The sequence below is a fragment of the Carassius gibelio genome, chromosome B9 (assembly GCF_023724105.1).
Source record: "Carassius gibelio isolate Cgi1373 ecotype wild population from Czech Republic chromosome B9, carGib1.2-hapl.c, whole genome shotgun sequence".
NCBI classification, from domain to species: domain Eukaryota; kingdom Metazoa; phylum Chordata; class Actinopteri; order Cypriniformes; family Cyprinidae; genus Carassius; species Carassius gibelio.
This window is the reverse complement of record NC_068404.1, coordinates 25,442,682-25,469,924: the sequence shown is the minus strand read 5'-3', so window position 1 is coordinate 25,469,924 and position 27,243 is coordinate 25,442,682. Positions and strand designations below refer to the sequence as shown.

Below are 27,243 nucleotides of genomic sequence, written 5' to 3'. Positions count from 1 at the left end.
TCCCAACCCTTTTTTTTTGTATTATGGTTGTTTGTCATAATTTATAATTTAATCTCTCACTATATAATATTTATTAATGATTGTGTCTCAAGTGTATTTTTGTGGTGGCACCCAGTTCTAATTATTAATTGACCAATATGGGTTGTTTTAATGCTGGTAGTTTCATACAGTATTCTTTGAATACAATTTGCCATTTGCTCCTCTTGTTCTAATTTGATAAAACTGAACTTTGTAAATGTGCAGTTTAACCCTTTTTTCTACTTTAAACTGTCCAATTTAATCGTGGTGTGTTTAACCTCTCAAGAATAGCACATATTACATAGAAACACTATTTAGATTAGAAATACCTGTACATGAATCTTAATGCATCCTGGAGGGAAGACGTATTTATTTCAGTGAATTAAATCTGCTTGTTTATTCTCTTATATGTCGTCGTTTGCCTGTGGCTAAAAGCACTAAATCACACATCTGTGAAATACGGGAGTCAGATGATTTGGTTTGATGATGGTGTGCTTGCTCTGTGAAGCCTGGAGAAAGCCCTCTAGTGGTGCAGATCCCCTCGCCTGGCTTCTCATTCCAACAGGCCTGTTTCCTGCAGGTTCACAGCCATTAGGAGTACTGTAAATCATGTAAATGCTTTAGGGAGGCCCTGGGCTCCCGCTGATCCTATCAGCTCTTGCCAGCACGTCGGATTGGGGCTTCTATCAAACTTCTATGGTATTTTCAGCACTCGGAGCTTGTTTTTAATACTTTTTAACACTGTGTTCGAGGTGGTGGGCGCACGAAAGATGAAACCACACATTTTCTGGTGGTGACAAGAATAATGGCATGTGAAATCGCTGTTGGCGTGTTCCACCCGCTCTCTTTCAGTTACCTTATTTCCACCAAAATGCTCGGCTTGAAGAGCTGCGAACCTGCTTCAGAAGGGTTTCTCCTGAACGAATGACATATAACCTTTCAACAAACAAATATGGCCATCACATTTTTTTCCTCCTCATGTGATTGGGTCATTGAAAACCTGGAAATGTTATGTTTTTTTTTTCTTTACTTTGCTTTCCATGCCTGGAATGTCATGGGAATTATTCATATCTTTTCATGGATATTTCTATTGTCCAAATGTTCTTTTTTTTTTAGTTGTGCTCCACTCTTAATTGTGACCTGTGCTGGCAAAATGAGTCGGAATGCACACAGTCTACTAAACTACTGTTTATTTGCATCTTTGTTCTTGTGTTTCATAACAAAGATAAAATCAGACTAGCTACATAGTGATTAATAATATAATTTCAAATATGCAACGTAGCTTAGTGGTTTTGCTTTGGAATCTTTAGAAACTTTAACTTGATTTTTCTCAATATCAACTCTATCTGCTGACTCTATCACCTTCAAATGGCTGTAGCTTAGTCATTTTTTTTTGTCCGATTCCAATATGTGGTGTCATTTTGACTGTATTTTAATGGAGAATGTGAAAAACAAACAAACTCAATTTTGAGAAATTCATAAAATGTGCTCATTCCACCTCATTTTGCCATCATGGGTCACAAATGTTTTTCTTTTTTTACTACTAATTTTGAGAACCTTTTTCATCTGTTTATTTTCAGTTTAGTTAAATTTAAATAATTTTAAATTGAGCAATAATTAAAATAATTAAATTGAAGTAATGGAATAATTTTATTTTAGTAATTGTCTTATGTGCTTTTGTCAGTTTTATTAATTTGTGTATGAATTTCTTTTCTTGTTTCTTTTTAGTTCAATTTAATTTATTTTATTGTTCAATTTATTTATAATAAAATATTCTAGAAATTATTCTAGAAATATTTCTAATTAGTGTTTAGTTTAAGTTTTTCATTTAATATTTGAAGATTTTATTTGTAAAAACAGATAACCCTTTTTATTCATTTTCATAAATATATATGTGTGTGTGTTATTATATTATCGTGTTTTTATTGTGTTTTATTGTGTTAGCTGTATTTTTGTTTAAGTTGTTATTATTTAATCAAAACAACCCAACTGCAGTTTGATTGATATTAATTGGAATTCAGGATTTTAAAAAAAGTCACACAAAGTTTTCAGTTATCAGTGCCAGTGCTCTTTTTTATTTTTATTAATTCAAGTGAAAGTGTTCGATAACGAAGTGGTTATAGAGATAAAGTAAGTAGTATTTGTGAGTTCACTTGTAAACTGTGCTTCAGTTTTTACTCGTCTAAAAGAAGGATTGAAGAGAGATCTAAAAACTTCCACTGTAGATCTTCTAGTGCTTTTTGAGATCTCCATTAACCTACTGTATCATTCAACATCCTCTTCTCATGCATCACGTCTGTCACCTCTTCACTGCAGTGTCTGGGTGCAGACGTTTGGTCCTCTGGGACGCTGGCTCTGTTGCTCAGATCATGTATTTGCTAAAGAGATGAAATGACCATAAGATTCAGCGAGATCCCTGAGTAACAAGCCTCCCATACAGAGACATAAAAAGCCTTGGATGGCAAATTTGATCAGTCTGCGTTTGGCAGTTCCTCTCTCTGGGTCCTTAAAGACCCTCTAACCCTTTTCTTCTGAGACTCAACTTGGTTTTCAAAACTATCCATTCTGCTGTGATATTTGCAGAAGGGCTGCCTGCTGCTTAAAGTGGCCTAGATCTGTTCCCCGGGCTTCTTCAATGCTTTATGATGGGAAGCGTTAGGATGAGCTCCTCCGAGAGACTGCTTGTGCTTCTTCAGGAGGTACACTACCTGTTGAGGAGCTGTTAGGCCGCTTTGCTGTTTTGAAATATGAGCGTTTATCCAGGCTGATGAATTGAGTGTGTCAGCCAGGTTGATAAATTGGTCAATATTTGAGCCATTTTGACATTATTCACAATAACACACTCACTGTCTCATGTTAGTTCTTAAATCTGCTATCAGCCTCACCAGCTTTTGGAATTTTGTTACATATTTTTGTTAGGGATAGAAATTAGAGTAAAGATGACAATTATTCATTAAAATTCTGCGATAGGCTATATTTTATAAAAAATGCTAAACATTTTTTACAAAAAACTATTACAATTCAGTGGATTTTTTTTTTCATAATTTATAAGCTTTTTAGTATTCATCTACACACAATCTTAGTTTTTGTATAGTAAAATGGTCAAATTAAGTAAAGTGAATCTACATATAGATTTGTTGTATTTTAGTTTTATTAGCCATGTACAGTATGTGTAGCTATAATTTTATGAATATTTAACAAATAGAGTAAACAAATAATCAATAAATAAAACTGATGAATGCTAAATAACTGATAAATATTATGATATAATACAATTCATATCAATTGAAAAAGGTGCAGCACTCACTCTTGAAGAGATGAAAACTTTGATTAAAATGACGTTTCGCCGTTATCAAGGGCTTCATCAGACATCAAGAACAGCAGTACCAAACAATGCTTTAAAGGCACAGTATGAACGATTTTTAAATTAAAATATCCAAAAACCACTAGAACAGTGTTATATATTTTGCTGACTTGTGTTCTTACACTATCCCAAATTTTTCGAAGAATGTTCCCGAGAAATTCCGAGAAATAAGCAATTTTAACTAGTGACACGGACCGTGTCATAACCCCTCGATTTCCAAATCCAGGGGTTATAATGTCATTTGCAGGTGACAAAATAATAAATAAATAAATAATAATAATATTGAAAAATAATAATGTTTTGTTTTGTAGAAAACATATGTAAACAAAAGTGATTTAATATGTTGTGCGTTTTAATAGATCAGTGACGACAGAACAGAGTAGCATTATAACAGAACTTTCAAACGTATCTAGTATGATAAAACTGTTTTCCTGTAGCTCAAGTGCTATCGCATTGCGTGCCAAGCGCAATGTTGGGGATTCGAATCCCAGGGAACACATGTTAGGAAAAAATTGTCAGCTTGAATGCAATGCAAGTCGCTTTAGATAAAAAGCTAAATGCTAAATGCATAAATTTAATTTAAAACTGTGATGCATTCCCCTCCCCCACATACTCGTGACCAGAAGGAGTGGATGCAGTCGACTGTGGCATAATAAAAGCTCAGCTGCTTTTGAGCCAGGTGTCACGCTCGTTCAGCGACATTGTTTTGCTTCGACAGTTTTTGGCGTCACGCTGCTTGATGTTAATAAATCATCAGCTCATCCGTGAACATAATTTCTACCCGAGTCCCACTGGATTGCATTGGCTGTGGGGATGAAGACCACAACTCCCATGATTCCACACTCAGTCACAGCACAATCATTAAACTACGCTACCTATTCTGTTTATTTTGAATACGCACCCTCTAAAGGCGCAACATTACATACTGTGCCTTTAAACATTCTTGTAATCAGCAACAGGTGTGTTACTCTGCTAATTAGCCGAGTGGCTTCCAAACAGGTTTAAGGAGAAAAAAAAAGGGAATTAGTACAGTAGATATAATACAATTCAAAATAACTTTTCTCTTGTAATGTATGTGGTGTGACTTGACTATTCAGATGTTGCACTAATATGCTGATTTGGTGTTCTAGAAGTATTTCTTATCAGTGAAAACAGTTCTCAATATTTTTAATCTGTAAAAAATACATTTCAGCATAATATTGTTTTATAATATTGTCTGCTTGTTCTCCTCTCATATGATGTTGTATAGCCTATTTGGCTGAATCTCTTTTTCAGGATAGTGTGATGAAGCATTGTTGGTCTACTGTGAATTGTGTCAGACTGAGAATAGTGTTGAAGGCTGCAGGTGTGTGTGTGTGTGTGTGTGTGTGTGTGTGTGTGTGTGTGTGTGTGTGTGTGTGTGTGTGTGTGTGTGTGTGTGAGCTTGTACACCGGGTGTGCGCTTGGTCAGTCTCACCAGGTGATGGGCTGCTGGCAGGTGCCGCCCCCCTCAACACACACCATCTCCCTTACTTCCTGCCAAACACTCGTCTCCTGCCAGTGAACGGGATCTTGGAACGTGAGCCCTGCACTGTGCCACAGTCTGCCTAGCACCTGCTGGGCCGGTGGGCTCATCTGCGAGAGGTTTCCCATTGAATGGATGGTCAATCAAGCAGCCATTGTTCTTAGATCATGTCTATAGCTGATATTAACATCTGTCTCTGATCACCAATGGACGGCACTACTGGCATAAATGGGGGCCAATGTGATGTTTAGGTGATCTTCATATTGCATTTGTAATAGAAAAACCAGTGTGTTGTGTCCAGGACTCTTACTGTAAGTAACACAGCATTTGCAGCTTATGTTGGGGGAATGCCAAAAACTGGGATTTTAGACTGTGCCAGTGAGGCATGTACGTATGAACATCTTAGGTATGCCGATCAGTGACATACTAATGTAAAACGTGACAAAATCAGAGACCCTTCCATAGAAAGTCTTGTTTTTCATTTTGTGCTATGCTCCAATGTCAGCTTTGTTCCAAAACCAAGCAAGCTGCCTACCTAGACATCATTGAAAGGCGCACTTCCAATTCAAAGGCTTTTCCAAAAGGTAGGAAGCGACCTTATGCTGCCTTCTAAGATACTTCAGTTTGGCCAAATTCTGCAGCAGCTTGACGGGTCTCTTTCATGGAGATTACAATATGTTGTAGTAAGCTCAGTACTAAAGTATTGCGAGTAATAGTTAATTATTACCTAATATTTGTGTGTTTTATATTTATGCATTTAGCAGAAAATTAAATTCAATTGATGCATTTAGCAGACGCTTTTATCCAAAGCGACTTACAGTGAATTCAGGCTATATATTTTTACCTATCATCTGTTCCCGGGGAATCGAACCCCCAATCTTGCGCTTGATAGCACAGTGCTCTGCTAATTGATTATTTATTTTAAGTCTCCTAGCTTGTTTTAGAGTAGTTTTGGGTATTAAACCATCAAATTGCATTTCCACCAGTGTTATTATTAACTGTATGCTATTATAGTTTTTATTAATATTTTAAGCTAGCTTTTTATATATTATGTTTAACTTATTTTTACAAATGTGTTTTTTTTTATATATATTTTTTTGTTAAATAATTTATATTACTTTTTTTAAAAAATTTACTATTTAGGTTTATCTTTATTTTAGTTTTTATTTATAACACATTAGTAATTTTAGTGCTTTAACAAATTTATTGCATTATTTATTGCATCTGCTAATGCAAGTTATTGTATATCATTCTTTCTTTTTTAAGTTGTTTTTATAATGTAATATTTATATTGTATTTTATTTCAACTTAATTTTAATAAGCGCTTTTTTAAACTTTTCTTTTATTATTATTTTTATAATATTAACCATTATGTGTTTTGGACATTTTGACCCCGAGAGGATTTTCTTTTTCTAGAAAATGCTAAACTTACTGACTTTGCTTACACTGAACAGCTTCCCCCCCAAAATGTGTTTTTCATTCATTCATTCAATCTTTTTTTTTTTTTGTGGTGGCCCAGTCAAAAATGAACAGGCATATAAATGTGCTCACTGTTTTTATGCACCTCAGTTTTTAATTGAACATTTTTTTTCACTCCCAAACTGAAGTGCATAAGCTCAGATAAATGAAGCCTGTGATCAGTCAGTTCCAAAAGGAAAAAGAAAAGCAACAGAAAGACAAAGAAACAAAAAGTTGCCAAAAAGATTGAATCCACGATTTTATGATAATATAGCATAATTAGAGATTTACAAGGCCACTCATTTTTGACCAGGAACCCCAAACAAAGGATTTCCAGCGCAGCAGCAGGGTTCAAAATAAATTTAAACACGATAAGTTTAAGTGCTGCCTATTCAGCCAGCAGACAGTCGTCTAAAGCATAGGATGAGAATGGACACTTGATCACCCCATTACAGGCGGTTAGAAAGAGGCATATCCTGTGATTACAGACATTCAGAGCTGTGCAGCCAACATAAAACAACATTTGATATCCACTATACAGCCGTGCATATGCTGCATGGACATAGATTGAAAGATGGTATTGCAACTGTGCATTAAACATGTGATTATACTCTGACAAACATGCATCAGGGCTCTGGATTGAGCATTTATGTAAAACTAATAGGGCAAACTTTCTCCTTAGGCGTCCCTGATGTTGTGTTCTACACTTTTACACAAAGACCCTTCACACAAATACAAAGCGTGCCCTGAAGAGACAGGACGATGCGACCTCAAAGAGATCTGTCACCAGCAGCCCGCAGCCTCTATTTTTAGCTCTGAGCCTCTGGTTGTTCGCGAACCAGGCCTTAATTCCCTAAATATTCCTGTGGTTGGAGCTCTCTGTGCGGCAGGCCGGATGTGTTAAGCCCTCAGGAAGCCCTGCTTCATGTCAGCAATGAGTTTTATTAATTACAGTCTAAGCCCAAGTCATTTGTAGATGAGGATGTAATTAGCCTCTGTGTGTTTGTTTGTGCAGATTGCTTTGTTTTTTGAAGGCAGCCAAAGATGGTGAACGAAACGAGACACATATTGATTATAAATCGCTATCGGTGCAGGTGTTGAGTTATTTGAACTGCTTTGGCCAGTGTGCTAGGTGTTTTTATGCTTATTAGATTATTATTATGTAGGAAGCAAGCCTCAGTTCTCTCTCTTGGGAAGCCAGCTGGTTCTGACGGTGGTCTGGGAGAAAGATCTGGTTCAGGGCGGGCCAGCAGAGCTTTATCTGTGTTGAGACTGAAGATGCATATTTTTGGAGCTGATAAGACATGGGTCTTCAAAGCTTCTTGTGTACTGTAAACACGCTGCAGTGAGCTTTGCTACGGTACAGTGCCTACAATCCCATCAATAGAAGGGATATTTTTACCTCTTTATAAAGAGACATGATTAAGCTCACTTTAGTACTCTAGTATGCTTATCAAGAGCGTAGAATGGTTTCGGAAGGGTCATGTGACAATGAAGACTGAAGTAATAGCTAATGAAAAAAAGAAAGACATTTTATCCCAAATTTGAAGTACTTTGCACTGACTTCAAAACGTTAAAGAAGAAAACACAACTTCAAATTATATTAGGAGAAAAACAAGATTATATCTTACTAGCAGCAGGATACATTGATGCCTGTCATAAAAAAGTGGGAGGAGTCAATAAAACAGTGATGCGCCCACACACACACACACACACACACAGCACTGAATTTATTGAAAATTCAGCTTTGTATCACAAAAAGTAAATTATATTTCCAATGGAGATTAAAATAGAAAACTGTTATTTTAAATTGAAATAATATATCATTATACTACAGTTTTTTCTGTATTTTTATATAAATGCAGCCTTTAAACGTACTGATCCCAAACTTTTCCACTGCTGTGTGTGAATTATCTCTCTCTCTCTCTCTCTCTCTCTCTCTCTCTCTCTCTACACAAAACACCAAATGACCCAAAACCCACAACGAAACTGGCCAAGCAAATAAATATAGTAAACTATATAAAAAAAAATAATTTAGCGACCATTGTCAGTTTTTCCTTAGCTAAACCATTCTTTTAATTCTGTATCGTTGAGCTCTTGCTATGTGTGGGGGATGATGCAGCTTTCTCCGTATTTGATACACATCACAACTCTCACAATACATCCCAGTTTCTCGCTGATGACTAATTTGTTAGTGCTTGATGCAAATTCTGACTAGGTTATGAAGATGATGGATATCTCTACTGAAGTAATTTATGGTTTCAGGGTGAAACTTCTTCCATTTAACCTGCAAGTCCAAACGATCATCTGCCTCCCTTATTCCTGGGAAGTAATTTCCTAGAAGTACTTTTAAAAACTTCACTGGAAACACACACACACACACACACACTGCTCTCTTCTTGTGAGGTTTAGAGGCAGTGCTGATGATGGTAGACTCTTAGTAAAGAATTGTAGGGGTATCCCAGGAGCTTTACAAAGATAAGAATCAGCATAACCAGCCAGAACTTCACCTGTCACATGGTTTCAGGTGCACATTTTTCCATAGAAGAAAATGTTTTGTCTTCATTTTTCGTCAAAATCCCTCGAAATTCTTTGGAATTTTCGCTTGATGTCACTAGACATCAGCAGATATTATTTTTTGTGTGTCTAAAGTTATAAAAACCTATGCATTATTCATATTTCAACAACAATAGTAATAATAAATATAACAATACTATGCTTTAATGCTGCATGTCAGTAATTTTTGTAACATCTCACTTTGATTTTTATATATATATATATATATATGTGTGTGTGTGTGTATATATATATATATATATATATATATATATATATATATATATGTATATATATATATATATATATATATATATGTATATATATATATATATGTATATATATATATGTAATGTGACGAGTCAGCTGCCTCCTCCCTGATTGTCACCGGCACCCCGTCCTAAATCGCCGCCCTTCACCAGGCTCCCGACTGGAGTGGGTGTGTGAGAGGAGGGGCGCTGGACGAGTCAGGGCTGGCGGCGTGTGATGGGGCACACCTGAAGGAAGTGGAGCCTCATTACCGCCGCTGTTTAAAAGCCCAACGCGCCTCTCCTCAGGAGACCGGTCTCTTCCCCGTGCATGCACACTGGTGTCCTCGTGGGTCCAGGAAGGGTGCGTTGAGGGACTCCCGCGCCACAAGAGACGTGAGCAGCCGGACCCGCGATCCGGAGGAGAACCGCACCCGTTTACACGGCCGACGGGCCAGGATGCCGGGCCGTCCATCCCCTACCAGCGCCGCGGCCGACGAGTGAGATGCGGCCGCTAGAGGAAGCCGCCGCCCCTCGCGCCCCGGACCAAGGAGGGGAGCGCGTGCGGCCGCCGGACTCCGCCCCTTACCTGGACCCTTCCTCCATGAACACTGCCCGACCCACACGAACCCCGCAGCACAACGAGGACACCAGATTCCCTGTTATTTTGGACACTTTCCCCCTTTTGGCCACTTTTATTCCCTTTGTTTTATGATTTCTGTTAATAAAAGCCTCTCCGAGGCCTGACGCCACGCCCACTGTGTCTGTCTTGTGCTCCTCCCGTGACACTGGTGGAGAATGCAGGCAAGCGGAGCCTAGACAGCGCAGTTGGGAAACGTCTGGTGACGTCACCCCCCTCTCGCTTGCAAACGTTCGTGAGAACCCAGACTGGGACGGAGGAAAACTGGGGACAGCCTCCCAGCCACACAAGGGGTAAGTGACTTTTCCATTGTCATTTTACCCTGTGGTTGGTTGAGGCTGTCACTAAAACCCGGTTTCTCTGTCCCTGTTCTGGTGCGCTGCGAGAGGGAGGACCGCCCGGAGAGGAAGCCCCGCCCACTCCGACCGTTTGGAGCCTGGTTGAGGATGGTAGCACTCCCGTGTGGGTGGCGCCCTGGGGACGGGGATGTCGCTTGGGAGGGGGAATGTGACGAGTCAGCTGCCTCCTCCCTGATTGTCACCGGCACCCCGTCCTAAATCGCCGCCCTTCACCAGGCTCCCGACTGGAGTGGGTGTGTGAGAGGAGGGGCGCTGGACGAGTCAGGGCTGGCGGCGTGTGATGGGGCACACCTGAAGGAAGTGGAGCCTCATTACCGCCGCTGTTTAAAAGCCCAACGCGCCTCTCCTCAGGAGACCGGTCTCTTCCCCGTGCATGCACACTGGTGTCCTCGTGGGTCCAGGAAGGGTGCGTTGAGGGACTCCCGCGCCACAAGAGACGTGAGCAGCCGGACCCGCGATCCGGAGGAGAACCGCACCCGTTTACACGGCCGACGGGCCAGGATGCCGGGCCGTCCATCCCCTACCAGCGCCGCGGCCGACGAGTGAGATGCGGCCGCTAGAGGAAGCCGCCGCCCCTCGCGCCCCGGACCAAGGAGGGGAGCGCGTGCGGCCGCCGGACTCCGCCCCTTACCTGGACCCTTCCTCCATGAACACTGCCCGACCCACACGAACCCCGCAGCACAACGAGGACACCAGATTCCCTGTTATTTTGGACACTTTCCCCCTTTTGGCCACTTTTATTCCCTTTGTTTTATGATTTCTGTTAATAAAAGCCTCTCCGAGGCCTGACGCCACGCCCACTGTGTCTGTCTTGTGCTCCTCCCGTGACAGTATATATATATACACACACACACATATATATATATATATATATATATATATATATATAAAATTAAAAAATATTTTTGAATTTAATTAATTTGAATTACTACTGCATTCAGATCTTAAATGAATTTACCTGGGGTGTTGTGTGCGGTTTCTAAGGGCTGTAGGGATTGAATGGAAAAGTGTGAACATCTATAAACAATATTGTTAAAAACAATTTTCAGTCTCTAAACATTTCCACTCCTTCCATCTAATGTATTGTTGCGTAATGCATTTCTTGTGTTGACATTGTTATATTTCAGATTGATCCAGCATTTGTCATTTTTTGAACCGCATCACTTGGAAGTACGTCAGATTCCGGAAGTAAAATGGGCTGTGAATGGTGTTTCGTGTTGACTGTAATGTACTGTATCTCTGTGTGATGTGGCTTGTGCTACTGTACTGGCAGAGAGAGACCAATAGTGTGTGTGTGTGTGTGTGTGCATGTGCAATCGTGGCTCTGATGCCACACAGACAGACGGACTTCTCCTCATCCAGTCCATCAGGCTCTGGTGTCGTCTTTCTGCCATCTGCCACAGCCAGCCAGTCTGTCCATCTCGGTATCACACACACACACACACACACACACACACACACACACACACACAGACAGATCCTGCATCCATCACTCTTTAGCGTTTCACTCAACTTTTCTTCAACACCTTCTAAACTCTGCATCATTGAATTCAATCTGATGGCCAGTAGTGAGACAGAACAAAAAGGTTGTCCACGTTTTTGATCCCATTAACTTTTATGTATTAAAATATGATATCATATTTTTATTTTTATAAACATTTTCTATAGAATTAATATATCATACATATTATGTAGATTCTTCCCTCATCGAAAATCACTGTTTCATTGGGGAATATGTCACATTAAAGAAGTGAAATTGGTTTTAAATTTATATTGACTTCAAAATTCTGATTTTTCCAGGATTGGAAATTATTAAAATCTTAAAATTGAATTGGAAAGCTTTACAATTTTAGAAGTGGATATACTTTTTCTTGTTATGCTAAAAAAAATGGATCATTTCTGAATCATTATTAACACTTTAATTATTATTATTTTTTTAATCACAAGTTAAGAGTTTGAAAAGATGTACAAATCTTGTTCATACTACAGTGAGTTAATGTTTGGTCTCATTTCTGTGGTTATGTGAATGTGGATGAGGATGTGACACAGACATATGTGCCTCAGACGCAGGGGGCTTGTGTGCCCGTCTCTCTCTCTCTCTCTCTCTATCTGTCTGTCTGTCTGTTGATGTGAATGTGTGCTTCCGGTCTCTGTGCTTTCCTTTCAGTGTAAGGGTTAACAACTGATGTTTGGTCACTTGGAAAATGTAATTATGGATGGTCATCTAATTCTGACGTAATAATAATAATAATAATAATAAAAAACATTCTCTACATTAACTCTGAAATATAATTCAAATCTCAGAATGAAAAACCATTTTCAATCAAGTTGCTATTGTCAAAAACCCTGCTATTATCAATGTGCAAATACAAATAAACAATAAATAAATGATAAAATACCCTTACACGTACCCAAAGATTAAAGAAAGTAAAAAATGCCAGGTTACACTTTATTTTAAAATGTCCTTGTTACAGTGTAATTATACATTGGGTTACTTGCATGCAATTATGCATCATTTATTGTTATTATTATAGTAGTAAGTACATGTAACTTGTAACAAGGACACCTTAAAATAAAATGTTGCTAAATTCCATATTAATATTAACACAAAGCATGCCAGATTTACTTTCATTTCAGATTTTAACCCTTTTGTAGATTTCATGTGCAGCTGAAGTGAAGTGACTTGTATCTAGTTGATTTAATCGAGCATTGAAGTCATCCTGACTGCAGTGCTGTGTTTTTGCAGCACTCCCTTGTTGTTGGGTGCAGTTAGAGATGCATTGTGGGTCTGATTAAAATGCCGTGATGGTACAGGCTCTGCTCCTGTCTGGTCCAGAGAGGCTTCCAAAAATAGAGCGGGTGCAGCGAGACGAGCCCAGGAACGTGCGGCGGAAGCATAAACAGCTTCCATCCTTTGTTTAATCTGTCTTCCCTTTAATGCTCCTGTTTCTGCCTCCTCCCCTCTCCATCCCTCTCCGGAGGAGAAAACAGCCACAACATAGAAAGCTTCCTTGTTTGGAGGGGACACCATCGGAGGGCTCTCCCATCAATATTTTACCTTTGCTGTGCGGGAGCATGTATTAATGATGTCTTCAGTCTGAATGGCTGAAAATAGCATCATGTGTGTATGCCTGTGTGCTAGGCACACTCAAATACATCCTGATCGGCTCGGAGCACGTTGTAAAGTTTATATAGAATTTTCTTATATATACATTTATTTTATTTTAGATTTTTTTTTGTTTTATATTTTATTTTATAGATTTTATTAAACATTTAGTAAACATAGTAATAGATATACCCACAAAACTATTCTCTTTTTTATTTTTTTATTTTTTATGGCTAAGTCTGAAATTAGTAATTGTCGATCAAACCACAGTAATAGACATACCCACAAAAAAACATATTAGATTTTATTAAACATTTATTTTATTAGCCTTATTAGGCTGATCATCAAACCATAGTAATAGATATACCCCGAAAAAATTATTTTACCATCATGTTGTTCCAAACCCGTAAGACCTCCGTTTATCTTCAAAACACAGTTTAAGATATTTTAGATTTAGTCCGAGAGCTCTCAGTCCCTCAATTGAAGCTGTGTGTACGGTATACTGTCCATGTCCAGAAAGGTAAGAAAAACATCATCAAAGTAGTTCATGTGACATCAGAGGGTCAGTTAGAATATTTTGAAGCATTGAAAATACATTTTGGTCCAAAAATAGCAAAAACAACGACTTTATTCATCATTGTCTTCTCTTCCGTGTCTGTTGTGAGAGAGAGTTCAAATCAAAGCAGTCTGGATATTCGGTTCGCGAACGAATCATTCGATGTAACCAGATCTTTTTGAACCAGTTCACCAAATCGAACTGAATCGTTTTAAACGGTTCGCGTCTCCAATACGCATTAATCCACAAATGACTTAAGCTGTTAACTTGTTTAATGTGGCTGACACTCCCTCTGAGTTCAAACAAACCAATATCCCGGAGTAACGCATGCACTCAAACAGTAAACTGACTGAACTGCTGTGAAGAGATAACTGAAGATGAACACAGAGCCGAGCAAGATAACGAACAACAGACTGACTTGTTCACGAGTCAATAACCGGTTGCATCAGTTTTCGGATCACCAGTAGTTCTATCGGACAGTTCGATTCAATAAACTGGTTGAAGAAAACGGTTCACCGGTTCTTTTGCGCTCGACGTAATGGCGTCATTGGTGATGATTGCCCTTGATTCAAGCCTTCGGTTTACCTGGGCTCATAACACTAGCACAGAATCAGTTCAGAATCAATCACCAAAAGAATCAGTTCAGTTCAGATGCTTTCTGTGTCAGTCTGGTTCACGCTGAATCACACATGCTCAGTATCATCAGCTCCTTGGTTCTCGAATCGGATACATCTGACAGAAACGGTTCTTGACTTGAGAACGAGTCAGTCTGTTGTTCGTTATCTGGCTCGGCTCTGTGTTCATCTTCAGTTCTCTCTTCACAGCAGTTCAGTCAGTGTACTGTTTGAGTGCATGCGTTACTCCGGGATATTGGTTTGTTTGAACTCAGAGGGAGTGTCAGCCACATAAAAAAAGTGAACAGCTTAAGTCATTTGTGACTAAATCTAAAATATCTTAAACTGTGTTCCAATGATAAACAGAGGTCTTACGAGTTTGCAACAACATGAGGGTTAGTTATTATTTACATAATTTTGCTATCTGGGTGAACTAACCCTTTAATGATGAGTTGAGTCTGAATGGCTATAAATAACATCATGGAAGCATACATTTTTTGGGGGGGGAGTTGGAGTTCTGTGTGTTATGCATGCTCATAAAGATCCTGATGGGCTCGGGGCACATTGTAATGCATGAGCCGATGTGGGGCGGTCTGTTATGGCCTACCTGCTGCAGGTTCCTCGCTCTCGGGTCTCTGCGGGGTTCAGCGGTGGAGCGTGCTGGGTTACAGAGGCAGCTAATCACGGCTGAGCGAGGTTTATCTGCCTCCTGCTCCTCCCGCCTGAACTCATACACCCTGTATCGCTCTGATCAGCAGGAGGAGAGAACAACATACATGCGCCGTATCCTCAACCTCAACAATGCAGCCAGTAAACAATAACATCTTGTCTGATAAGATGCCTTCATCTGCTGGCATATGTATCCATAACTTAATGTGAGATCCCATAATCCCGTGCATAGGGTTGCAACACTAATTCAAAGGTAAACAACTGATAATAAAACTAGATGACACACAATTTCATTATCAGTCAGTCAGATCTTGTTTTTATATTTCAGTGATTTAAAATGTCACATTATTATAAAAACATATCCACAGTTGTCAGATAATTCTTAACCCTTTTTATAGACAATTTATATCATTGCCTTATATACAGAGACATAAATACAGATACATATACTGCATGTATTTTATTTTTATTTATTTTTTCATTTTTAATTTACTTAAAAAATATTGGTGATTTTTTTTTTTAATTTTTTTATAGTGATTATTTAAATATTTTTTTCAGTTTTCTAAATGAGTATTTGATGCACGTTCCTCAGGATCGGCTCTTATCAGTGGATGATTGATGCTGTCTGTTCTGATCTGAATTCACAGGGATGAGTGTAGCTCTTATCTGAGCCGCTGCGTGTGTTACATGAATGGGTGAGGTCGTTCGGGTCCTGTCACTCAATCAGACCCACAGATCGGTTGATAGTCGTTAAGGCTGGGAGTTTGGAGGTTTGGCTCTCGTCCCTGTTTTGGTAGTCCTTTCACTTAACAGGCCTTTGATTATAGTCATAAAGTGTGATCCATTTACAGCTTATTCTGGACAAGAAAACCCATTCTAGATGGGATTAGACTGTCTGGGTGACATGCAAAGTGGCCAACCATGGTTTGTTTTGTTATTGTAAGTATCCATCAGTCCATGAACAAGCCGTTTTTTGTTTTGTTTTGTTTTTTTGAGTCTGAAATCACTTATCAAATAGTTATAGATATACACACAGAAATTTTATTAAAATGTAATTTCTTATGATTGTTTTATTTTCTTAAGCCTTTATTCCATTATAGTATATATATATACTATATATTATATATATTATTACTATATAGTATTTATATTATATATACATATTATGATAAGTTTTTTTTACATTATTTATATTATCATTTAATATCAGTTATTGTTGGTCTTCAAACATTCACAAAAAAGTTATTCACTTTATTATTTAACTGTAGTTAGTTTAAGGTTTTATTATGAAATATATTGAAATGTTCTAAAAAATATTATTATTATTATTATTATTATTATTTTTTTTTTTTTGTTAAATATATTTGAAATATATATTTAAATATTTGATTTGTGTGTTTATATATATATATATATATATATATATATATATATATATATATATATATATATATATATACACACACATACACACACACACACACACACACACACACACACATATATATATATATATATATATATATATATATATATATATATATATACTCAATATATACACTCACACACACTTTTTTCTTTGTAGTTTTATGTAAGTTGGCCATATTAAGGGGTTTGTAGGCTGCTGTAAAGGCACACTTCTGTTTGAAACAGTAGCCGGGTTTCCATCCAGTGTGTGCGCTGCTGTCTCCAGACCAGAACAAAGTATTCCTGAGTGTTTTGTTTTGAAAAAATGCACTTTTCCTATCACACAGACAGTGCAGTGAGCTCTGCACAGAATTGCGCTCGACCTCCATACAGCAGAGATGATTCGTCATCATCTGATTGTCAGCTGTGTGACAATGTTTTCCTCTCTTTCTGCAGCTCAGAGCAGGTTTGAGGACAGATTGGGCGCCTACTGAAGTGATGTTGGGGTAGAAAAAGAGGATATGCATCAACAACACAATACGAACGTCTCTCAGATTGTCTGAGGCGGTTGTTCGTCTTCTCTGCAGTGTTCTGTGCAAACTGAGGCGTAAAGCCCTCCGGTTTCACTTTGAGAGGAACTGACGCCGCTGTTGATCCGTGGAAACGACCCTGAGCCCTGTCTCCTCCGCCTGCCGCCGCTGGCGAGACTGTGACTGGAATGTCTAATGAATTAAACACTGTGAAGTCTTTGCATTCCTTCTTCTGGACTCCTCTTCTCTCTCTATCTCAGGCTGTCAGTCTTTAGTGAGTAGGTGCGAGACACATTGGGGTCAGTATGTCAGGAAGCTCACTCGTGTGGAGTGCATCTGAAGCTCATTACCGCTAGATTAATCGCTGCTTCTGGTGCTGTCATACACAAACTCATTACAGCTGAAGAGAACTTGTTTTTCACATTAAAAGATTTATTCATTTTTAAAATGTAAACAATATGTAAGTGAATACATTTCTATTACATTTAAAAAATAAATATACACTATACATTATACACAAAATATTTTTGTCTATTTTATTATGTTTAAAAATGTATGTAGCGTCTTTTATTTATTCCTGTGATGGCAACATTTATTTGTTATAGAAATCTTTTTTAAACATTATATTGTCACTTCTGATCAATTTAACGTGTCCTTGCTAAATAAAAGTAAAAAAAAATAAAATAATAATAATATCAACCCAATCTTTTGGACATTAGTATAAAAAAAAGCCTATTTTTGTACTTCTAATATTTTCTTGCATTGTGGCATTATTTTTCTCCCTGACTTCTCATTACTATATTATTTTATTGTATAAATAATAAATAAAAAAGCAATAAAAAATTACTGTAATTAATAAAAGTATATATTTTTTCTATTTTATCATTAGTTAAAAATTAAATGCAAGTTTGTTTTTTTATATATAGATATAGATATCAAAAAGGGTAGCCGTTGTTAATATTATATTGAGCAATTAGTATCTGCCTAGTAGGATTTACACACATTTGCTGAAAAAAAGCGACCAGCTCATCAAAAATAAATAAATAAAATAAAATAAAATAAATAAATAAAGCCAAATATTGTAAAATTCTTGTCAATTTATATAGCAATCCCACAAAAACTACTACTTCGATGTATAAATACTTACAGTATAGTACGTTTTTTTTAATTATAATTTTTTGTCCACATTACCGTAATATGAAGTGCTTAATTGCTTAATTTTCTTAATGTCACAATAAGAAAAAATATGGATTTGTTTATAACCGTTTTAGTGAGATTCCCCCGTGCACATTTTCCTCCTTTGTTCTGGTGGATTATTACGAGATGAGATGTGCAGGTTTTATGGTTTGTGTGTGTGTGTGTGTGTGTGTATGTGAATGCTAATGCTCTCTGCAGTGAGCGTTTCTCTTTCTCTTCCTCTTTTAGAGATCCAGGCTATTTATAGCTGCTTCTCCCAGAGTTATCATGCCTACTGATGTTGTTTTGCCTTTCCACATAATTACAAATCCTCTTTTAGGAAATCTGTTGCGTTGTTTAAACCGATGCAAACAAAAGGTAGGCCTTGGGATGTAGACGTACGTTATACATTCAGGAGGTTTAGTAAAATATCGAAAATACGGCAAACAATTCCTGCATCTGGGACTTGATATGAAAGCTGTATCAAAAGTGAAAAGCTGTTTCTATGCAAAATTACAAAGGATTTTTTTTTTTTTTTTGTGGTGCATTAATGTATAATGAGACCAGGCGCATGTACAATATTACAGTAAACAGAGACCATTTTGTTACCTTTAAGATAGTGAGTGTATGTCAATCCCTGAGTCATTTGCTTCAAAATATTGCATCTTCCCTGGCAATGGTCCATATGTTGCATATGTTATCTGTGTGCAGAGCTGTAAGACAATATCCTGATGGCTTATGCTTCCCTGATCCTCAGCATTTCTCAGTTGGAATGGTTTCTCTCTGTCTCTCACAGATGGACTTCCCAGTAAAGAACAGCCACTGGAACTTCTGAAGCCATCTGGAGTCAATCACATTCCTCCTGGTAGGACCAAGTCTTCTGTGTGTGTGTGTGCTGGTGTGTGTAGTCCAGTCAGGTCACTGTAGGTCACCAAACAGGTTTGCTGAATAAGAGCATCCGATTGGTGTCTTTGAAAGGGATATTTCACCCAAAAATGTGAATTCTTTTATGATTTGCCTTCCAAACCCAGAAGACTTTGGTTACTCTTTAAATGTTTTGGTAATTTTTTTTTCATGTTATTTGAGTTCTGAAAGTTCAGGTAACGAAACCTTTGAAGATCCATATATTGGAAATAATGTTGTTTAATCTAAATCTTGTGGAGTGATGCAATTCTTTTATATGACGAACAGTTTTAAATCAAAGTCTTCTGGATTTGACGTTTTTATTTTTGGGTCTCTCCAACAACTTTACCACTGGAAGTTTGTCTATGGTTTATTTTTATCTAGAACTGTTTGCCGACTTTCTTCTTTCTTTCTTTCTTTCTTTCTTTCTTTCTTTCTTTCTTTCTTTCTTTCTTTCTTTCTTTCTTTCTGTCGGTCGATTGTTCGATGTGTCTCTGTTTGTACATCCATTTGTCGATTTATGTCTCTCTGTCCATCTTTTGTTTTTTTCATTTCTCCCTTTAAAATGTATATTTAATTTCTCTCTCTCTCTCTCTCTCTCTCTCTCTCTCTCTCTCTCTCTCTCTCTCTATATATATATATATATATAAAATCTTTTATATATTTTAAATATTTTTTTGTGTCTATGCATCCAAAAGGCAATTTAGCTAGAATATATGATATACAGTATAGACGTACATTTGTATATATGTGTGTGTGTGTGTGTGTGTGTGTGTGCTCGCTCTCCTCTTGGATCTGGAGTAGCAGTGGATTGCTGGCTAACCACAAACACATTGGTTAGCCCGATGTGGTTTCCCTCTGCTCCTGCTAAAAGAGACGAGACGGACCGTGGCATCTGTGTACAGACATGTTGGCCCGGTCAGAGAGCCACACACAGACCGCTGGATTCGGAGGACTCTGGAAACACGGTCATGTCCATGTTGAACACACAGCTTCTCTGAACGATTCACATTGTTTCATTTCTGAGAAGTGCAGCTGGACGTGTAGCTTTGCTCTTGGCTAGAGTTTGAAATCTTTTATAGTAAATCCTGTAGTAAAGGAAGAAGTGGAAAGTATTTAAGATGAAAATAAAGAATAAAAGAAAACGAGGAATACGAAGGGAGGGATGGAGTTTGAAAAATACTATGGTAGACACGGGCATCGTTTAAGGAAAGAGCGATTGAAATAAAGCCAAGAAATGTAGGATAGAAGTTAAACACATGTTCTATTCATAGTCCGAGGCTGAAGTGGACTTGAAGGACTTCAGGGGTTTTGTGTGGGATTTGTTTGTCTTGATAACCGGTTTAGACCCTGTCTAGGCTGCTTCAGCTGGGTTTAGGCTCGTGTAGGACTGGGTTTAGGACTGGGGCTGCGGATCAGGAAACAGATGGTGCTGAAAGTCTCGTCTGGAGACCCGCTCCCTGCCAACGGCGCCCATCCACTCTTTCACTCTCCCTCTCTATCTCTCTCTCATCCCCTGTTCCCCCTCCTCGCTGAATTAGTATTGATTGTAAACACACTCTCTGAGCAGGGACCTATGTTACTTTATAGCGTATGTTTAATGCGTCTGTGAGGACATGACATGCTTGCTGTTTTTGGACCGTAGCACTCCCAGCCAGTCGTGGTGTTTCTGGCCCCGATGGACTGTAGCTGTGATGGATTCATTTGTCTGATGCTGGAGTCAGAGTAGCACATACGCAATATCAAACCACCATATGTAGCTTCATGCATTATTCAACATGTGTGAGACGTGTACAGTCTGTGCTGTTACTTTGAGAAAAAAAAAAAAAAAATTATATATATTTTGTTAAACATGGAGAAAGGCTGCTATTTATATGAAATACCAGGCATTAGAGCTAAATTTCTTTAGCATAAGAAAAAAAAAAGGTATTTAACAAACTACAAACTACATTTTATACTTTAAAAAGCTTCATATATTTATATACAAAAAAAGGGCCATAGAATATACAGTTTGTACAGTATAAAAACCATTACGCTTATGGGATGTCCCCACTTTTCACGAAAACAAACGTGTGTGTGTGTGTGTGTGTGTGTGTGTGTGTGTGTGTGTGTGTGTGTGTGTGTGTGTGTGTGTGTGTGTGTGCAATGCAGTGAAGGACTTCTCCTTTTATGTTCCAAAAAACATACACATTTCTCTTTTTTGTGTTAGAAACTCCTGAGTCTCAAAAAAAAAATGCCAAAATGTTCAGGTTTGACTACATCTTTACATTTTCAGGGGGAAGTGCACCAGGAAAATTGCCCTGTTTGCATGTCGAATTGCTTGAATGTCTGAGTGTCCTGAGCGCTATACTCAGTCTATCTTATGTCTTATTTATGCTGTAGACGGCCTTTGTGCGGCCCTCAAGTGTGAGTTCATTCAAGCATGTTTGTCTGTGTCTGTGTGTCATCCGTGTGTTATTCCTACAGTCTGTAGTGGGTTGATGTGTGTATGTGTGTGTGTATTAAAGCCTCCTAGACAGCACACATGACACACAAACACACATTCTGGTCAAGTAATGCTATGACCTTTTCATGCATTCGCACATAATTCGCTCTTCCTCAGAGGAGGGTTGTGAAAGCGCACTGGCTCTCACAAACGTGCCGGGCAGATCTCCTGCTACGAGGGAGGAAAATGAATTGAAAATGAAGATGAGCTGTTGGCGACTTGTTAAACGCCCACACCTCGGAGCTCCAAACCTTCCTTTTCCAAAAAAGCATGCAAATGCATCTGCTCTTTGTAGCGATTTTATTCGATGCATTTTTGGAGAGGCTTTTTGCAGCTTTATTGCTTAGACCCAGTGGAGTCAAATCCAAACCTGCGTCTCTCGCTTGCAATGGAAAAAGGTTTAACTCATTTTACCATTCTCAAATTAGAGGTGGTTGGTTCTCCAGAGGTTTTATTGTCATAAATATTAAGATTATTATTACAAATATTTATTAGTTAATATAAATACAATGTGTAATTGGATATGTAATAGTCATAATTAAAAAATAATAACATTAAGGGTTTTTTAAACTATTGATTTTATTGATTAATGTGAAATTTTGACATGGAAAAAAAGTTATAAAGTCACTTTTACATTGTCAGTCGTGGATTGTTGACAAGGTTTTAATAGTTAAATAAATAAATAAATAAATAAATAAATATATATATATATATATATATATATATATATATATATATATATATATATATATATATATATTCATTTATAAAAAATACATTTCTAAAACTTACTAAAACTTCTAGAATTAAAATGGATAAATCAAAGAAATAGAATTTTTAAATTTAAAATTCTAAAGAATTTAAATTTAAATTCAAAAGAAGCAGAAAATATAAAAGTAAAAAACAGACTTTACATTAAAACAAATGTGATAGTTTTTATTAATACTAAAATAATACTGGTTGTGAAAGCAAGAAAACCTGCGTTTGCATATTTTAGATTCTTTTGATGAGGCTATTTGCTTATTTTGTCCTTGATTTGTCTGATTAGGTGATTAATATTTCTAGTGATATCTGGCAAGATTGAAATGAACTGTTAGCAGAAACTTTTTTGTAGCATACAGCATAATAATATGTTATGCTGTATCCAATTTATTATATACGTTTTATTTTATTTATTTTCTTTTATTATTGTGTTTATTATACATTATAAAATGTATGGCTTTCAAATAATAATAATGTTAAATTGGATCTAATTACTTAATTTATCCCCAGAAATGGCAAAAAATAAAATCTGTACCAACATTGCCTTTGAAAGCACATGGTATCAGATCAAAAAGGAAATAAGGGGGTATTTTCCATCGCTAGTTTAAATCTATTCTGCAGAATACTTTTGATAATCATCGCTGAAAATAATAATAATAAAAAAATCATAAAACCCATAAATAAATAAATGATTCATCTGCAGCTTCCGTCTGTGCCTGAGATGTTGTTTTTGTGAGGAGGAGGAGGCTTTGAGAATGTGATTCACACAGGGGCTAATGAAGTTTACGGAGACAGATTTGTTTGCATATTAAGTAGCCTGACTGAGCGTGTGTCTCATTCAGAGGAAGCAGTAAGAAGTGTGTGTGTGTGTTATGTAGTAGATAAGTCTGAAGCTCTTCCACACCACAACTGTCTGCTTAAGATGGTCATGCAACTGCTGCCTATTTATGCTGAGCGATACGTTAAATATTCATCATAACTTTGATTGAACATTTGTGATGATTTAATACACATTTTTGGGTTATTAAGTTTCATAAAGGCAGCATTTTTCACTAGTTGTGTGATTCCTCCCTGTCTTTTCATTAGCATTTCTGTTTTAAATTTCAGTAGCTATAACAAATTTCCCTTTCAAAAAGTTTTAATGACTCAAAACTCTTATTCGTTTGCATCATCACTCAAAAATATTCACTGAAAACGTGTCTTGATTATTTTTAGATGCATTTTTACTGTATTTTACTTCTTGTTTTTTGGCGATAGTGGTTGTTTGATTCTCTAATTTCCCCTTTTAGAGCATATACATTAAGTACCTATCAAGAAAAAGCTTTACTATCGTCAGAAAGATGTCAAGTATGGGACTGTTGCATCCTCACACACTTCCCCTTCAGAGGTGTGTGTTGTTGTGTGTGTTTTGGGTTCTGACCCTAGGGTGATGGGTTTAGAGAGTCCGCTGGTGCTCCCAGTTTGTGTTTTATCACAGCGCTGTCTCTTTATTTAGAGCACTGAATTATAGATGAGCTCTTAAGAGGCAGAGAGACACAAACAGCACTAGAGATAAAAACAAAAAGAGAAAAAAAGAGGCACATGAGAAAAAAGAGGCACATGAATGGGTGTGACCGTATGCTAATCAACCCAACACACCCTTCTCATTCATTGCTTCTGTTGGATTTTACCCTCTTTTCATCTTGCATGACATGCAGTATAACTTCTGGTTTGTAATTAAAGAATATCCATCTGTCTATCATCTATCTATATATCACCCATCCATCCACTCACCCATCCTCCATCCATCCACCAATCCCACCCAACAAACCCTCCATCCATAAAACCACCCTCCCACCTTCCATCCATCCATCCACCAATCTCACCCAACAAACCCTCCATCCATCCACCAATCCCACCAACACACAATCCATCCATCCACCAATCCCACCAACCCACAATCCATCCATCCACCAATCCCACCAACTCACAATCCATCCATTGAAAAATCCCACCCACCCTCCATCTATCCATCCACCCATTAACAGGTTTTTGTGAGTCTAAAATACTTTGTTATAACCTTAATATCTAGTGTTGATCACTACAGTGTGCATGACTATAGCACATGCATGAACTGCAATATCAGGGATTTAAAGTTATGCAGAGTTTTAAGGGATGAAGGTTAAACTTGTGGCACATTGCAGCACTAATTTCATGTGCATAATGAAGATGTTTTTGAGAGTTATGAAGCAATCACGGTCACCTTGTCTCCTCTATAGGGACATTTTCTTTGTGTGGCTGAAAGAGTTGTTTGGCTTACGGTGCATTTCTATTTTACTTTCTCTCCCTATCCTTCCCTGTCCACTTCTCCCTGTAGAACAGGGTCATTGTGCTGATCCACCCCTCTCTCTCTTTCTCTCTCTCTCTCTCTCTCTCTCTCTCTCTCTCGCTCGCTCTCTCTCTTTCTCTCACTCGCTCTCTCTCGCTCTCTTCTTTTTTTCTCTCCTCAGAACTGGCTGAGCTCCAGAGCGGCTGGAGTATGGCCAGGTCAGTCCAGCTGTAGTGATCAACACTAAATCTAAAGCCGAGAGGGCGGGATGGGCGGAGCCTAGCGGTTTCCGCGACATATCCAATTCAGCACAAGTTTTAATGCTTATCATGAAACCTATATTGCATAGCGATTTCTCACTCTCTGCTGATTCAACACCAAAAAATGCATTTGGCCAATACTCTTTTGCTGACACAAGTTAAGACTATTTATTATCGGAAGAGAGATCAATTGACTCATGAAGTAGAGGTGGGTTGTATGATCAAAAATTTGTTAATGGAGACCCAGTAGCTAGTAAGATTTTTTTAATTTAAGATAATTGAATTAAGATTTAATTTCAGTCTTTTATGCTCTCCAGTGCTGCATTATTAAAAATAAAGTAAAAACGTTAGTTTGTGAAAAGTTTTTACACTTTAAAATACTTGTTTTCTTTTTCAGTATATTTTAAAATGTAATGAATTCCTCTGATGCACAGCTGAATTTTCATCAGCATTAATCCAGTCTTCAGTGTGATCCTTCAGAAATCATTATATTTTTCTGATATGCTGCTTGAGAAACATTTTTTATTATTGTTATTATTATTATTGTTCAATACAGTTTGTGGTGCATAATATTTTTGTTATACTTTTATTATTAAGATTTTTTGCTGAATAAAAAATTCTAAAGACTTATTTAAAAAAGAAATCTATTTTTAAAATTGTGGGGATGAATGTCACTTTTAATCAGTTTTATACACGTATAAATACAATAATTTTAATAAAAAAACTACTTAATCACACATTAATCACGATTCATCCTACCTAACATTAACGTTTTCATATATTTTTTTATTTTGCAATAATTTCATATTCAATCTTCAAATTAATGTAGAAACATATATATATATATATATATATATATATATATATATATATATATATATATATATATATATATATATATATATATTTGTTTAATGGCATCTTTTTTATGACTGAAGGCAAGTTTATCATACACTTAAACATTAAATTATAAATTTAATATAGATGAATCCTTAAAGCTATAAAAATTGACTTCATATTCATATTACTTTAAGAGCTGCTGATGCTGAAAATTATGTGGATCTGACCAAATTCATTGATAAGATGATTGCGATTCAAAGCCATTTTCAGGTCCCTGTAGCAGCTAATGAAACAGAAGTCTCACACATTCACAGAAAACAGCTAGCTTCCATGTTGAATAAGGTGGATAGCGCTTCACAGAGATAACAGGAAAATACCAAAAACAATTAATGAAACATAACTATGGAGATTACTCAGATTCTGCTGTAAAGCAGCTGTAAAACACAATAGTGTCGTTATTTACATCATGCCAGTTTAGTGAAAAATCCAGTCCTAAACGGAAGTCACTGTGAGCAGTCTTTTCAGCAGAATGCTCTGTAGGCTGTAGAGAGAGAGGTAGATGGCAGAGGTTTAGGAAGAAGTCACCCGTGTACAGTACATGGGTTTTTGGAGTGAGAATGCTGGCTGGTCCAGGTGCCATCCCTCACAGATGGTCATCATGCCTCCTGCCTGGCCCTCTGAATGTGGCACCCCGTCCGCCCGTCTTGGCACCCGTGTCCAGGTCAGAGCTGCCAAGTGAAGCGGGCGGCTAGCAGTAAATGGCTTTTCTGCCTGGATTTTGGTGCACTGACTTGCATTTTTGATAGATCTAATTCGTAGACTTAGTGTCTGTGGTGTAAACGCAAGACTGTGCTTCAAAGCAAAAAAAAAATGCTATTAACAAATAAATTACATTTAAATTAAATGGAATAATACATTTAAAACAAGGGCTTTACCAGTGAGACTAAATAAAAGTGAGCTATATAAATACATTATTCCAAAATGTTAAAATCAAATAATGTTGGTGCGAATAAAACAAGGATGCAAAGTGTTTCATTCATCCAATAAAAAAAAAAAAAAATTAGGGTAATGATTCACATCTATTTTTTTTACTTGAGACAATATTTTACTCAAGCTAAAAAATATAGATGTGAAACATTACCTTAGTAATTTTTTAATGGATGAATGAAACTTTTTTCAGTGTGCTACAGCAGGTGATTTTAAAATCAAATTCAGTCGATTGCAATTTAAGGTAAAATAAAAATAATCATCCTATACAGAACTGATGTTTACTTCTGGCTTTTCAAACGTGTATTCTACTTTACAAAAAAAAAAAAAAGAAAAAATAAACCTTTCAGTTTTGTCACAGTTTAGTCTGTTTCATTTCTCATCCAACGCTTGAAAAGTTGAGCTGAACATTGCTTCAATGTCTCCGCTTGTGCAGGACGTGGAGATGTACAGTACGCTCACGCAGGAAAGGGGCTCTTATTTTGTACGCCAG

The 27,243-nt window shown here is 37.3% G+C and overlaps 1 protein-coding gene across 4 annotated transcripts in view; it reads left to right on the top strand.

Annotated features, from left to right (window-relative positions):
• LOC127964686 (histone deacetylase 4) overlaps window positions 1-27,243 on the top strand; it is a 202,155-nt gene that overhangs the window by 65,384 nt on the left and 109,528 nt on the right. For 3 of the 4 annotated variants that reach the window (XM_052564965.1, XM_052564964.1, XM_052564966.1), the window contains exon 3: window positions 19,002-19,070. The exons of the other annotated variant lie outside the window; for it this stretch is intronic. In XM_052564965.1, the coding sequence (XP_052420925.1) occupies window positions 19,002-19,070 (69 nt within the window). The remainder of the gene's footprint in view (window positions 1-19,001; window positions 19,071-27,243) is intronic. 4 annotated transcript variants of the gene reach the window in all.